Source organism: Cryptomeria japonica, chromosome 7 (genome assembly GCF_030272615.1).
Source record: "Cryptomeria japonica chromosome 7, Sugi_1.0, whole genome shotgun sequence".
Lineage (NCBI taxonomy): Eukaryota > Viridiplantae > Streptophyta > Pinopsida > Cupressales > Cupressaceae > Cryptomeria > Cryptomeria japonica.
Window position 1 is genome coordinate 379,702,988 of NC_081411.1, and position 15,722 is coordinate 379,718,709.

Sequence of the window (15,722 nt, forward strand, 5' to 3'; positions counted from 1 at the left end):
ATACACGGAAGGAAAAGATATGGGTTACCACTAGGTTGCAAGGGAAGAGTGTCATCACTAGGATGTCATGGGTTGCCTTGGTAGATCTTCACTAGGTCTTGGCCCCCATCCTGGGTTACCTTAGTGACCTCTCCTGACCCTCGGCCCCCATACATTCACTAGTGGACCACACCAACCTTACAAGGTGACAAGGTTGGTGGAAGCCATTTCAGGACCATCTCGACTTACCCCCAAACCTGCACGAGCATTTGTGGGTAATGAGGCATTAGAAAATTATCTTGATTAGTGTGATCTATCTACCCACCCAAGTTCATTAATTAGTTTATCACTTGTTTACAAAACTACAATTGGATTACCTTGGCGACCACTTTGGGTCCCGACTCCTAATAGAAGCCAGTCCCCTTACTTGCATCTAGGATTCAAAATAAACTCAAGGCCATGATATCAAAAACACAAGATGACAAGACTCCAAACATAGCACAACTTAAAGTTCACATGCTAGAAAAGATTCCAAATGGAGTACAACAAAAGGGCTAGGAAGGTACATCTAGCACACTAAGGTCCACTGATCCAAAACATCAAGAGACATTGGATAACAAGTCTCTACAAGGAAGGCTCGACTATTAGAGGAGTCATACATGGTGCTCACCACATAACATTCAAGGATCTTAAGAAAGGCACAAATGGAAAACAAACAATACCCTAGACTATGGAGTCTAAAACATTTCACAACATGACTAAGCAACCCACAAATATAAACAAATTTCCAAGAAATCTCGAAGTCTCAATAAGTCACGAAAAATCTAGTCTTGATATAGAAAGAGACCAAATTAATTTAAATACATTGATTGAGTCCAAAATTTAACTCTATTACACATTAATCCAAAATCAAATCTTAACCATTTACTCTATTACAATACATTTATACGATAATACAAACATTTCATTAATTCCAATTACAAAATGACTTAATCAAAATAGATACACACACACACACACACACACACACACACACACACACACACACACACACACACACACACACACACACACACACACACACACACACACACACACACACACACACACACAGATTTTTCCTGAATATGATATAAATCAATTCCCCAATTTATTTTTAAAAAAAAGAAAAAATAGAAAACACATAAGGAGGATAACAAAACAGAGCCATAAAACAATTTTATTCAGGAAAAACCATTTGTTCCTCAAATCTGTAAAAATCTCATAAACATATTCACTCAAAATAAATTGCGAAAGAGGGAAATTTTTTGTCCTACCTCTTTAATCACAAAGAAGAAAGATGCATTTAAACACAAGACTAGAACATTAATCTCAATTGATCATGATATGTCAATGCAAGCATGGCATATCATAGTTGGAATAATATGTAATATATTATAAGCGTTCTATAGAAATATGAAATCAATAAGAGTTCTAACAAGCATGAGATAATAATGTAAGTCTAATGAATAAGTATTAAGAAACATTACTTATAACAATGCAATTCTAATGAATAATCTCTAAAAAGGATGACATAACCATGCAATAGCTATGGATTATGAGCATAAGAATAATGAAGTCAAAGGCAATGTAAACATGGACATTAGGGGCATTTTTTGGCTAATTTTCTAATGAGTATGATTTTTTACTATTTTTCAAAATGGACACATTCGAAAAAATAAAATTTTGAGCATGCTCTCCCCTAAAATCATAGAAAATTGATAAATTTTTTAAAAAAATCTCAAGGTGTGTAGAATAGAGTCTAGTTTCTAAAAATGTAAGTTTCTTCAAAATTTGATGAACGTGTAAAAAGCTATACCCAAAATAGAACATATTGGTTTTTGACTGAAAATATACATGTGCTAATAAACTTAAAAAGGAAAGTCTTAACAAAATCAAAATGTGAAACAAATTACATGGTTGGATAGCTAAGAGAGAGCTTAACGATATTATGATATTTTTTAAAGTTGCATTGAAACATGTGCAAACTTGATGGATATCACAACCAAAAATATGTCAAAAATTTCAATCTTTTGATAAAAACACATCTCTAGCTTGAAATGGTCATCCAAACCTTTAGTTGGTTTCCCAAGGCAAATCCAACCCATAGGTTTGGTATTTCCCAATGTAGACAATTTGGCAAGCACCAAATTCAAAAAATGGACTTTTCCTATTTGGCAAGAGCCAAATAGGAAAAGTCCATTTTTTTGTATTTGGAAAAGTCCATGTTTATATGGTCAAGGGGGTAGTGTATATAGTTTACCTTTATGGTTGAGGTATACGATATAGGGTTTAGCATATGGGGTTATAGGGTCGACGATATTGGTATAGGGTCGAGGGTTTAACATATGGGGTTATACGATCTTTGGGATTTTGATTGAAATAATACTAACATTAAATAGAAAACTGCACTTAGAAGAAAGGGAAAAAATAGGAAAAAATTTAGAAAAAAAACATATCAATTTTTTTAGAATATATTATGTTAAACGCATAAATATTAAATATTATAGAATTAAATAAATTTTATTTAAATACATAGTTTAGGAATTCTAAAATATATTATGTTATAAAATATAAACATTTTATATTTAAAATTTTACATAATATCTACATTGATTTTCTTTAAAGCTTAAAAGTTTCATCAACATATAAATACATCTCATGCTTTTTTAGTTTGGGATGAGTTCATTAGAGTTTTTATTCATGTAAAATTCTAAAATATATCAAAAGAAAATAACTCACAAGACCAAAGAAGCTTGAAAGTGAGAAAAATAAAAAGAAAAAAGCTCTTTCTAGAAAGAAAAAATCTTAAAGAACCTTACAAATATTACCATCCTTTAACTAAGAGTAGTTTTCTACCTTTACAAGATAGAAGGGCTTCCATAATCCACCATGAACAATTACATATAAATTAAATTCTTTTGTGCAAATAAGTTCAATCATTATTTTCATTTGAGATAAGGGATTGTGTCATAGAATATATGTTCTTATTTGAATTGAAAGATTTTATTTTTAGATTTTAGGAATTAGGTAGTCCCCTATAAATTGCAGTGTGCCACTCTCCAATAGCATGGGGATAAGGGGGACAATAGAACTTATGAAATATTTTCTACAATAGGATGCTTTAGCCAATTGAGAAAACTCTAAAATCTTATAACCAAGATGAATGAAATGAAATAATTGTCTAGATAGGCATTCAATGAATTGAGTCCAAACTTCATGATAGGACAAAATTTATATGGAGTGGATGATTAACTTCAACAAGTTTGCCATCAATCAAAGCCTCACCAATTTCTACTAAAAACCATTTTGAGGATTCATCAAAACTAATGCAATCTCCAACCTTGCTCATCAACTACTAAATCAAACCTAGATTTCTCATAGCTAAAGGGAGATAGTATAGTTTGACTTGAAGAGTAACTTGTGTAATCAAATGAGCATTTGGATTAAACAAATGAATCTAAAGATGTGTAAAAATATTATATATGCCAAAGAACCAAGGTCCATTTTTCTACAGAAAGCACAATCTACATGAAAGTGAAATTGGAGTAAAAAGAAACCTCTTGCCAATGAGGAAATGGAAAGAGTAGCAACGTTTCTCCAAACACCTTGCATCCAAATTTATATGTCATAAAGATCAGGCATTTTGCCCAAGCACCTATATATTGAAAATTCCCCTTGGAATCTCTACTTCCAATCACTTAAATATGTAATCATCATCTAAGGTCAAATCAAGCACCTCTTCCACTAACTTCAGAGGGACATCCCCCAAGAAAATAAAATCATTTGCATTCCAAGACATCCTTATCATTTGCAACAATCACATGGTTCCAATATTTCCCTAGTCATTGCAAATTATCAACTCAATATGAGGTAATGAAATCAAACTTTTTTCAATTAGAATGGGCAAAGAATTGGGGGACACTCGAAAGACTTGTGATTTGCAAAAGACATAACAATAATGAAAATGATTGGAAGCATTTGTACACTCTTGAAACAAGTTTGAACTAGAAAAGCATACTTGGAATAAGGTTTTATTGTCAAGCAAGAGAGTTTATTATAAATAGTCTTTCCTTTGATTCTGCTTGTAAGATTCGTTGGTCCCATATAGTATTCCATTATCTTTGTAGTTTAAAAGATACTTAATCCAAATATTTTATCAAGATATTGCTTTCTTCTCTTTATTGTTATATCCACTTTTGCCACTTTATCATTCCTTTCACTTTCACTTTCACTTTCACTTTCACTTTTTGTCCAATTATTTTTGAAACATTTCTAAATGATACACAATTTTTAATAAAAAAATAAACATAATCCCCCATATTTTTCACTTACAAAAATTCTTTAAACAAAAAGAACAATAAAACATACATATCTTAGATTACCTATCTCACCTACAACCACTAAGATCCGTTCTCCAATTTCATCAAGTTTCTACATAAGACAAAAAAAAAAATACTTGCCATATATGAATTACTGTCTTAAATTAACTTCAAAATCCCCTCAAATGACGAACAAATCCCCAAACTGAATATTAACTCAACCAGTGGACCACGCCAAGTGTTTCCTGGCTGAGGGTTTTGTAGCAAGGGGAAGCTTTATAAGAGCAGATTCCACTGAAGAAAAGGCCCCCAACCATATGACTCAACCGCTCGGTTCCCCGCTTTTTAGTATAACCCCGACTGCCCCTGTTTAAGATTCGCATAATTACTTATTCTCTTTTTGTTCGCTTCTCCCATGCCATATCATGGAAGGCTCCGACGAATGATGAGCAAGCACAACGACAGGGAATGTAACTCAACTTTGCCAGGTGGGCATCTATGAATTCAATCTAGTGTAGGGTAATGCAATGATTATATGAAAACATTATTCAAATGAAATTGAACGAGTGTACACTAATCACACAAACATGTATCATATTTGCTCAAGGAGGAAAGAGAAGGTGGGAGGTAGACATAATTAGCATTAATTAAAAAAAAAAACAGGGGTTAGATTTGTAGGTGTTTAATTGATCTGGCATCTATAAGATTGATCTAAGTTATGAAAGTGTAGAGGATGGATGTCTAGTTATGGGTGATAATAATAAACATAATAAATATCACATATCTAAAAATGTGTATGGGTATGTATAAGATGGATCTAAGCATGAGAAAATGTGCAAACCAAGATAAGTATCTAAGAACCTAAACCCAAGGCTCTAGGATCACCTACTAAGAGACCTTAGAAGAAACATATAAACCTAAGGTATGTTAACTTGGAAAATGAAGGGAAAGAAATTTTATGTGTTTTTGGAAGAATCACCAAGTTTACTTCATGGTTAAACTATGGATACAATCAACAAGATCAACTATAATGGAAGTGTTGGTGTGAAAGTGTCATTTACTAGACTAGTTTCTTATCTCACACTTTCCTATATCTACAAGGCTCTCTATTCAGTGATGAGTATGGTTGATTATGTACATATTATATTGGTTAATAATATCAAATAAAATATCAACAGAATTAATAACTAATTATTACAAATTGTATCAAATTTTGAAAACAGAAACATTTGAGTTGTATCTTTACAGCATAATCAAAATAAAACACCCCATATTATCTTTGCTCAAAATAATGTCAACTTCTCACCCAGAACTGCTACATTTAATACAACTAAAATCCAGGAGACCATGCAAAATCCACTAATCAAATCTCGAAGTTCTTAAAAGATGCATGGTAAGAAACCCAAGTCCCATGCCACAAAACTATATATAAAGTAACTTCCAGATTTAGTCAAAGGCCCATTGATTTTCACGCCTGACTTCTTCCTCCTCTTCAGGAGTGTAGTCATTTTTTATGTTAAATATCTTTCGGATCTCTTCTGGTGTTTTGCCCTTGATCATGTCAGCTACAGTTTGGCACGTTAAGTCCAGAAGTTTCTTTATATTCAGATAGTTGGCAGCCTGCGCACAGCAAACAAATATACATAAAAACTCATCACTTCCAATTTATACATATTGAGAAAATAAGGTTTACTACAAGCACATCAACAAATATATAGGGCAAATGATTTATCAATTAAACCTGGCATCTGCAGGCAAACACACACATCCTCAATGATAGAAAGTGGGGAACGATGCAACTCTCGCACAGTAATGCAAAAGACAGGCATTTTCAAGATCAATGTTTGCACCACATGAAGAAAGAAAATCAGAACTCAGACTTTATAGATGGCACTACAGATAACATGCACTGTACGAAAATACACTGCACGTTTATTAGCATTTTGAATATATAAAATATGTCCCACTCTTTTTGAGAAATGAATATTGTTTAGGGAATATAGAAGTGCCTTAATTTATATAAAGAAACTAAAAAAGAATCTAGATGAGGATGATGGTAAGATTCATCAAGCTTCAAACCTGTAAGTGACTGTTTATGTAGTTTAGATGTATGATTATTCCAAATATTATAATCTGTTAAGTAAAGACTGAGATGCCAACATCTATGTATGCTACATAACAAAACATTGGCTAAAAACAGCCTATAAGCTACACACTCATTCAACAATTTGAAGGGATCCAAACTTTTTTACCGATACTAATTCAAATGCTGTTTTTATTCAGAAAAATATCTGCACGCTAACATTTTCCATAAAACAGCTTCAAATTCAAATTTTTAAGACTATAAACAAAAAGCTTCAAATTTTCTAGACAACCTTGAACAAATTGCTTGATATTTTCCAGACAACTTTAAACAAATAGCTTCAAATTTTCTGAACAACCTTAACAAATATCTTCAAATTTCCTGAGCAACCTTAAACAAATAGCTTCAATTTTTTTTCAGAATAAACTTAAACATCTAATTTTCGAAAATCATATAGGTCGTTCAAAAGTACTAAAATATGAAGCTTACAAAACTAAAACAGGCGACACAAAAATATATGTGCGTAAAAAACAAAATCACGCAAAAATTCATCCCGTAAATCCATTCCAAATTCACATAAAATCCGCAAATGAAATTGCTTCAATTTGCCCGAAAAGACAAAAATCGTTTAACCAGAACCATAGCAAAAATAAAACGACTACAAGTACACCAAAACCTGAAACCCTGCAAACCAAAAGCTAATAAAATTCATCCTACGATTTAATACATATCAGCTGTTCGAAATCCGTGTGCTTTAAATCCAAAGTATCTATAACATTTCCGGAAAACCTTAATCTCCACCCTCAAAATTTACAACAAAAATGTTCAATTTTCTTTCTGAAACCCTAAGACATACATCAAAAAGAAAATCCAAACACGCTAATAAAGGGGCGCTGAAAATCACGCATACCAGTATAATATCAAAAAGGGTAGCTTGATCCACCTTCACGAACTCTTTATCCCACTTCTTTACATCCAACTCCGAAAGGGCGGTCGTTTCTTCGCTGGTTTTGGCAGCATCCACATGATACTTACAATATTCGATAACTTTCGCCAGGATCTTACTGTTCACATTCGGCAAGGGCACGACGCTCTCCACGCCTGTATCCTCAATCATATTCTTGATTGTTTCAGATTCAAATGCCACGGCCTCATCAACCTCGAACATTTCATCATCTGAGCTGTTCAGTTTCACTTTACATTCCTTCGCCATGGATGTTTTGGGTATTGAAAACGGAAATCCTGCTGAGGGAAAGCAAACGAAAATCCAAGAAAGAGAAAGGAAAAATCTATAACTCACTTTGTAATAATATGCAATGACTGGCTAACCCCTGTATTTATATGTGGGGAATGGGTATATTTTTATACGAATAAAAATAGCCCCGTGAGTTATTTACGGCGAATTTAATATTTTTGGCTCTTTAGCTTTCTAAATCCGTCGGCCCTTTTTATCGATTTAATAGTAACTAATATAACTATGGTATATTTTTTAGTTTCAATATTTTTAATTATTATTAATTATAATTCACGATTTAGTCCTCCTATTATAAGATATATGACTCATCATCATAATAAAAGAGAATTGACTTTTAAAATATTATATTGCATGAATATTTTTAGTCAATTTAAATAAATTAAATTAATTTGATATATTAAAATATCTTAAGTTAAATCTGATAGCTTTTTACAAGGTAAAAGAGTTAATATTCAATAATAAACATAAATTTAAAACAATCTAACTCAAAAAACAACATTGATTAGAAGTAGAAATTGTAGAACTCTAATATCATTAATATAATATTTTATTGAAGAAGTATCATATATGCCATTTTTTAAAAATAATTACATTGCGCATCTCATTACAAAAATCAAATGTCAAATTTCCATATAATTATTTTATTTTATTAATTAAAATTTAAATTTGACAAATATGAAGAGGCATTTTATAATGTTGGAGCCTAATTGATGAGTGTGTTAATGTGACTCTATTAACCAAAAACCTCTTCTATTATATTTAAGTTTAAATCTTACATCCATTTATATGTCAAAATACTTATATTAATTATAAACACAATATTATCAAAATAAACACCATCCTGAAAACAAGAAAAAAGTCATCAAAATTATTAATTTTAGATAAGACATATCACTATAAAATAAAAATAAAGATATTTTACAAATTAGAATAAAAAGATACACTTCTCACTAACCTTTTTTTGTCTAAACTGATTGAATAATTTTAATTAGTTAATTGCTACTAATATTCTTCTTCTAATTTCCTATAATTAAATAATTTTTAATTATTTAATTATTGTTCTTGTAAACCATTAATTAAATAATCATTATTTAATTAATATTCATCATTATCTCCTTCTAATAAATTAATCTTGATCTTAATGACTAATCCTAACTATTCCTCTTCGATTTAACAATTCACTTAATTATTTGATCCATTTATTCTAAGATAATTATTCTTCTATGATTAAATAATTATTTTTAATCATTTTATCCCTTTCTCTAAATTATTCTATTTAAATAAATTTAATCGTGTTTGTTTGTTCCTTTCAATCTCAAATAAATCTTAACCGTCCAATAAATCCCCAATTTTTTTATAAATTGAACCCTTTTCTCATTAATTTTCAACCACATTTCGAGTATCTTTATGATCTCATTTTCATCTTGTCTTGCTACCATCTTTCTTGCAACACACTTGCTTTGTAGGTGAGAGCCACATATATTTGAAGGAGAATGAAAAACAATGGAAGGGAATGGAAAATTCACTTATGTTGGTTTGCATTTGGGTATGTGTAGGGTCATGAGGGGCCAAAAAGTGGCGATATCCTGACTAAAGTTTTTATTGATATGCTAATTGAAAAATATCTCACCACAAATTGGAAATTAAAAATAACTTACCAAATTCCTCACTGATCCAATCAATTCTAGCCAACGCACAGGAATGGTTGAAGACCAAATTCCTCTGCACTTCAGGCTCCACTTGACCTAGATGGGTATACCTTAAACTCCAAAGCACAAAGAGACTTCTTTATAGTGAATTTAACATTAATGCATAAGCTATTTACAGGCTTGGCAAACTAACCTGCAACTTTTCTATATTGTGTGCTTTTAATTGCTTAAATATGAAAAACAGAGTGTATTTGATTATAACTGAATATTTGTAAGAAAATGTTGCTAGAACTTTAAGTAAATATGAAAGAACAATACTGATAGGAATAAGAAGTATGTTTCCCTGATGAGGACCTTATGCACACCAAAATTACTCACAAATACTAACAATAGACTAGTGCCTTATCTGACAATTAATGTGTTACTTAGTGGACAAATATTTTAATCAACTTTGGAGATAGTTTGAAAAACTCACAATATGTAAGACTATCACAACAATGGTTTCATTATGTGTTGCAAGAAAAATAAAAATAATTATGTTTCCTATACAACAACATGTGATGGCACACTACAACAAATCTAAATTAGATTTACCCAAAGGACTTGATTCATCAACACAATGTAACACAAAATGATGTAAAGATAAAACAATGAATCTTATATATTAGTTTTGGAATAAAAAGATGCACAAAAGTTGCAAACTCACAGGTACTTCATGATGTTCTTTCTTGCACAAAATATAACCTTTCATTCCTATAGACTTGCCTTAACACAATACTAGCAATCCCAACCGACAATGTGAAAAAAGTCCTCTCTCTTCATGAATGCTGATGCTTCCAATATTCCATGGAGACTTCATATGTGCTAATAAAATGTCATATTCCATCACATAGGCCTGTTAGGATTCCCAAAGATACTGAGAGGGGGAAGGGGGGGTTAATCAGTAACTAACCTATTGGTAGATTTTCTTGACTTATTAAGTAATTTGCAGTCCAAAACAATGTACCAGTAAACAAGAATTAATGCAGTAAATATGAACAATAAACACAACATAGAAAGAACACCATAACACAAGATTTTGAGCAAGGAAACCCAGTGTGGGAAAAACCTCAGTGGGATTTGTGACCCACAATATTCACTTACTGGCTAATGAATGGATATTACTTACAATAGTGTGTGCCTGCACATGCAGGAAGGCCAACTACCTAGAGCTCACTGCTCAAATACAGAAGGAAGTCTCACTGACTTACAAAAATGGATTATGGAAATTCAATGTAATGTACTGTTACAAAAAGCATCTGCTATGCCAAGTTCAATACCGGTTGAAGCTTATACAATAACCATAAACCTTACTCCAAAATCTGCCTTAATATTCACTCTACATATTCATCCTATCATGTCTCTTATATAAATGATCTACAAGATCTCATACTTATATATGAGTCTTATTACAATATGCCATGTCGGCTTACAAAAAGATATTACAATTAAATACAATATACAATAATCAAAATCTTGTCGGCTAGGGTGCCGGTAAACATTCTTGTCGCTGCTGGTGAACTATGTGCTGGTGTAGAGTCTGCTGGTGTCAGGGCCATAAGATTGCAAGGTTGCCATCAATGACAATACCTTCAATCACCTACAATTCTCATTGGAGTGTGTAATGCCAACAATATCCCCCTTTGGCATTTATGGCAACACCCATGAGAAAAATTCAAAATTGTATCCAAAAATTGAAGTCCAAAACTCTTACCAAAACTATGTGCTCCCCCTGAGCAGATGATCTCTTCTGTCAATCATTTTTCTCTTCTCTACTACTCCCCTTTGATATCAATGAAAAAGGCTGCCAAAATGTCAACTGAGTGCAGTTATTAGCTAGAAGCTTGTAACCGGTTGGTTACAATCTGAAATAGGTCTGCCAATACCATATTCAGGCTCTAAGTGAACCTGTCACTATCCTTCAATGCTGCTTCTGTTCTTTGAGTGGTACCGGTGAGGTGATGCATTTTCTCTTTTGGTGTCTTCTGTCCCTGAACAAGTGCCTCTAAGATCTCTTTCCTCAAAGAGATGAGGTTATCAAGCTTTGAACTGAGTCTGTATTTAAGTTCTTTTGCCTTGTCTTTTATTCTTTCCTTTTCCTTCTCCAACTTCTCAAGTTTCTCCTCAAATCCAGCTATCTCCTATTCTATAACTGATATTGGTTCTGATGAACCAATGATATTGTCAGCTATATCATCTATTTCTTTTTGTACTTTGTTGATCTTCTTAGTGATATCCACTGTCAAAAGATTAGTCTTACATGTATCTCTATACATTTCCTTAAACTCTATTATTGCTTTACTTAGTGCCCGTAAGAGGGTGTCAATGTGTCCCATGCACTTCTTTATTATCTCATCAAAGAATTTCTCCTTTTCTCTATCCATTTTCTCTTTAAATGTCTCTTCATTTATCTGATCAACAGTCAATATGTTGTCGGTGATATACTTAGACAATGTGTCTAATTGACTCAAAGAATATTTTCTACATTGCACTTGGGTGCAATCAATTTAAGAATGGGGATGGTATCATCTATAGCATTGTATGCTACTACATTACAATCTGTGATATTCTTAATTGAATCTAATAATACCTCAGTCACATTAGTTGGTTTGAATTCTGTCATGGAAGTACCAAATGACTGTCCAACTACCTTAAGAATCTCCATGCTCCCGGTGTGAGTAACCACTTTGCTTGCCTCGACCTCTGGTGGGTTAGTTTGTGTCTGCATTTATATCAGCAAAGGTTTGGGCTTCTCAGCTGTTGCCGATGACACTGTCTCTGTATGTACTTGTGACTCAAACTTTTTCTTTGCTTGTTTCTCAACCTATTTTTCTATGCTCTCTTCTGCCAGTTTTTCTGATGGTTTCTTAGTGATATCAGCCGACGCCTCTGATGATTTTATAGTGGTATACACTGCCGATTTCTCTGTCTGCACCTCTGCACTATCCACTACTGGTCTTTCAATAGGTTTCTCTTTATTTTCTGCAGCCGGTTGCTCTAACTATGCGGGTTTCTCAATGTTTGCATCAATGGTGTCTGTAACCATATCACTGACCAAGGGATCAATTGATTGTTCTTCTTGCTCAACTTGAATCCCAATCTCAATGTTATCAGCTGGTGTTTCATCTGCAGCATTATCAGCCGGTGGCTTTGTAGCCACATCTTTCTTCTTACTAGTGGTCTCCTTATCAACCACAATATTGACTTCCTAAGTGTCAATATTCATTATGTACAAGATTTTAGACTTAGGATTTGTATCCTCATGTGGAGTCTCCACATCCTCCGTAGCCGGTGTATCAACAGTTTGAACCAATGGAGTAACAGTAGGTGGTGGCAAATTGTCCGTCACTTTTATGTTTGGTAGTCCACCTACCTTGCCTTTTACCTTCTCTTTATCCTTTTGATAAACCTTGAAGGTTTTTGGTCTCTTTAGTTCTTCTTGCTTTTATTTTTCCACAAAGAAGATGTCGCAATTATCAGTTGTCTCTTCTGTGATCTCATTAACTCTGTCGGCCATTAGACTTAGATGCTGATGACCACTAGAAAATACTGTCCTGTTAGCTTCACTTATCAGCTCACCAATTTCTTCTACTGATTTCACAGGGTGAACAACAAGTAGCTTCTCAATTTTTATTTTCTTGTCTAACTCCATAATAGCTAGACTTTTAGCATCTAGCCGCTTATAAAGATCACTGGGCAAATCATCTACAACCTCTACCAAAACTTTCTTATAGATATCTAGGTGTAGGATGATGCTATTTTCTATGCTTTCCTTTTCTTCATTGGTAAATGTAATACAATTTACTAACATTTGATAAATTTCCATCATCTGTTATTTCATTCAATAGATTGTCAAGAAGAGGGATGACCTGTTTTTCCTTTCTCTTCCTTGGTGTCATTTTCTTTGTTGGGGGCCTCACTGCCTGTTGTTTCTTTCTTGCCTTTTTAGGTGTAGGAGAGGGTACCAGTGAAGGTTTTCTCTTCCTTTCTACTCTTTTAAATTCTGTTGGGATTTCACTTTCTGATGAAGTTCCAAGTGATGAGATGTGAGCTTCCGGTTGTAACCCTTCCAAGTCACTTTTTTTAATACCGGTGATATTCATTATGTTTTCTTTGTTTTCTTTCACCTATTTAGTTGCAGTCCTGATATATTTCTCTCTTTTATTCCTTTGTTTTAGTGTTTGCACACCACTTTCAATGGTTTCAGCATTACCAAACACATTTTCCTTTGGTTCTCTAGGCGCTTCAAGTAGGACTTTGGCATATGTTTCAATAATGTTCACATCAGCCTCATAACCCATTTTTGTCACTCAAATAGTTATAGGAAGCACCGCCTCCATCCAAATTTGATCTTTCTTGATTACAAATTTTTTTCTTTTTGATACTTGTCAACAATGCTCTGTGGTAACCTTTCCCTAGTTTTCATTTTAGACTTAAATGCTTGGAAATACTCAGTTATTTTGTTTTCCCTATCAGTTCCCATGTCAGTGAAGATATCCAATAGTTGTTTACCTATCGGTATGTCATAACCAAAGTCCTTCTTGCCTATATCAGGAACCTCCTTAGTAAGATATAGCATTAGGCATACAAGAAGATTGCCAAAACTGAAAGTACCTTTCTTATCTCCTTTGATTTTCTTTAAATTATCAATTAACTCATCTTTCAACCATTCACATATATCTATCTTAGCATCATTGTTAACCATACCATATGCACTCTTGATACATAGACTGGAAACTGAGTTCAGTCAGTTAGCATGTGTGGTTTTGTATCCTAATATCATGCTAATGAATCTAACATTGTCATCCTTCCCATCATTAACTCTCAGGGATCTGCTATCATGGGTTGCACCAGTTAAAGTCATCACAGTGTTGTTTGAAACTTTCTTGGTCTTATCTAGCCTGCTAGCAGTGGAAGGTAAGCTAGTCACAACCCTAACTACTTCTCTTGTGATCTTATGGATAGAGTCTAACCAAAAGAATTCTCCATGAACTCTACTGAGTACAATCCTTACAACTACCTTAGGGAATTCTAGAATGTCAAGGATTTCCACAAAACCTAGGGTTTCAATAATCTTGTGTTCCGGTTTTACAATTCCACTTTCATCACAAATCACATTTTTATACATTTTTATACATTTTCATGATTTCATCTGAACCTAGTTCCTCAATATAGCAATGTATGCATATCCTTGGGTCTTCTGCATATGCAACTCCTTTAGGGATTTTAGAGAATGCACCTAGGGTATCATCCTATTTTGTTACTTTGGGAATAATCTTGAATATGGGCCTAGGGTGTTTAACCACTTCAATAACAATAGGGTTTGCAATGAATTCAGGAGTAGAGGAGGAAGCCATTGATAAATACCTTAATCTACCTTTAGGTTTGGATGCTTGAAATATTTTTCTTCACTTCTCACTATGGATGCCTTCGCTTGGGTTTTTCGCGCTCTTAGGAAATTTAAATGCTCGGTGAATGAAAAAGAGTAAAAACATTGATTTATAGTGTCTTTTCCTTCAATTACTACAATAAATGCTTGCCGGTTAAGTGAAACTTAACATACCTACCGGTAAAGAAGAAGTTCATCTTCTCACCATCAACCAAGGGTAAACTTGCATTATTTTTAGTTAGTTGCCGTACCCCCAAAAGGTTTTAGTTCAGTTAGATGAAGAATCTCTTGCTGGTGGAGTGATACTTTGTTCTACCGGTGAAGGAATAGTTTCATCAAAATTTTGATATCTCTTTCTAATCCATTGTTTTGAAAATTATTTCTTTACCTCATCAACTTTCTCTTTGCCTTTCAAACTGGGTCCTTTGTTATTTGCCGGTGATGCCTTACTTCTACAAAATTTTGCAATATGTCCAATTTTGTTACAAGCATAACAAGTCACATTGTTCTTCTGAATAGCCTTTCCATATCCTATGCCGGTATGTGTTCTGCATTGATTAGATAGGTGTCCAAATCTTCCACAAACATAACATCTTATATTCATTCTGCAATTTTCAGAATTATGACCAATTTTGTTGCATTTGGAACATTGACCGGTGGGTGTATTAGTTTTTTGACAGTTTTTAGATCTACACTGATTCGCTCTATGACCATACTTGTTACAGTTAAAACATTTCCCATTAAATTTGTAAGCATTAGGTTGTCTTACCGGTTTTCTATGATCATGATTGTTTGTAGTAGCGGAGCTTTCACCAAATTCAAAGCCAAGTCCATTTGTATATCCATCAGGTTTCTAATTTTTCAGCATGTTATCAAGTTCCTCTAAACTTTTCTTGAATTTCTATTTGTGTTGATTTGCAGTAGCCAACTCATTTTCCAAGATTCCTTTCTATCTCATAAGTTCACT

At 33.2% G+C, this 15,722-nt stretch overlaps 1 protein-coding gene across 1 annotated transcript; it reads right to left on the reverse strand.

Moving 5' to 3' along the window:
• Positions 1-5,531: 5,531 nt before the first annotated feature.
• On the reverse strand, positions 5,532-7,736 carry LOC131030080 (SKP1-like protein 1B). The gene is made up of 2 exons (XM_057960760.2): positions 7,334-7,736; positions 5,532-5,960 (listed from the first exon to the last, which is right to left on the reverse strand). The coding sequence occupies exons 1-2, from the start codon at positions 7,634-7,636 to the stop codon at positions 5,787-5,789; spliced, it is 477 nt and encodes a 158-aa protein (XP_057816743.1). The 5' UTR covers positions 7,637-7,736; the 3' UTR covers positions 5,532-5,786.
• Between the last annotated feature and the right edge of the window lie 7,986 nt (positions 7,737-15,722).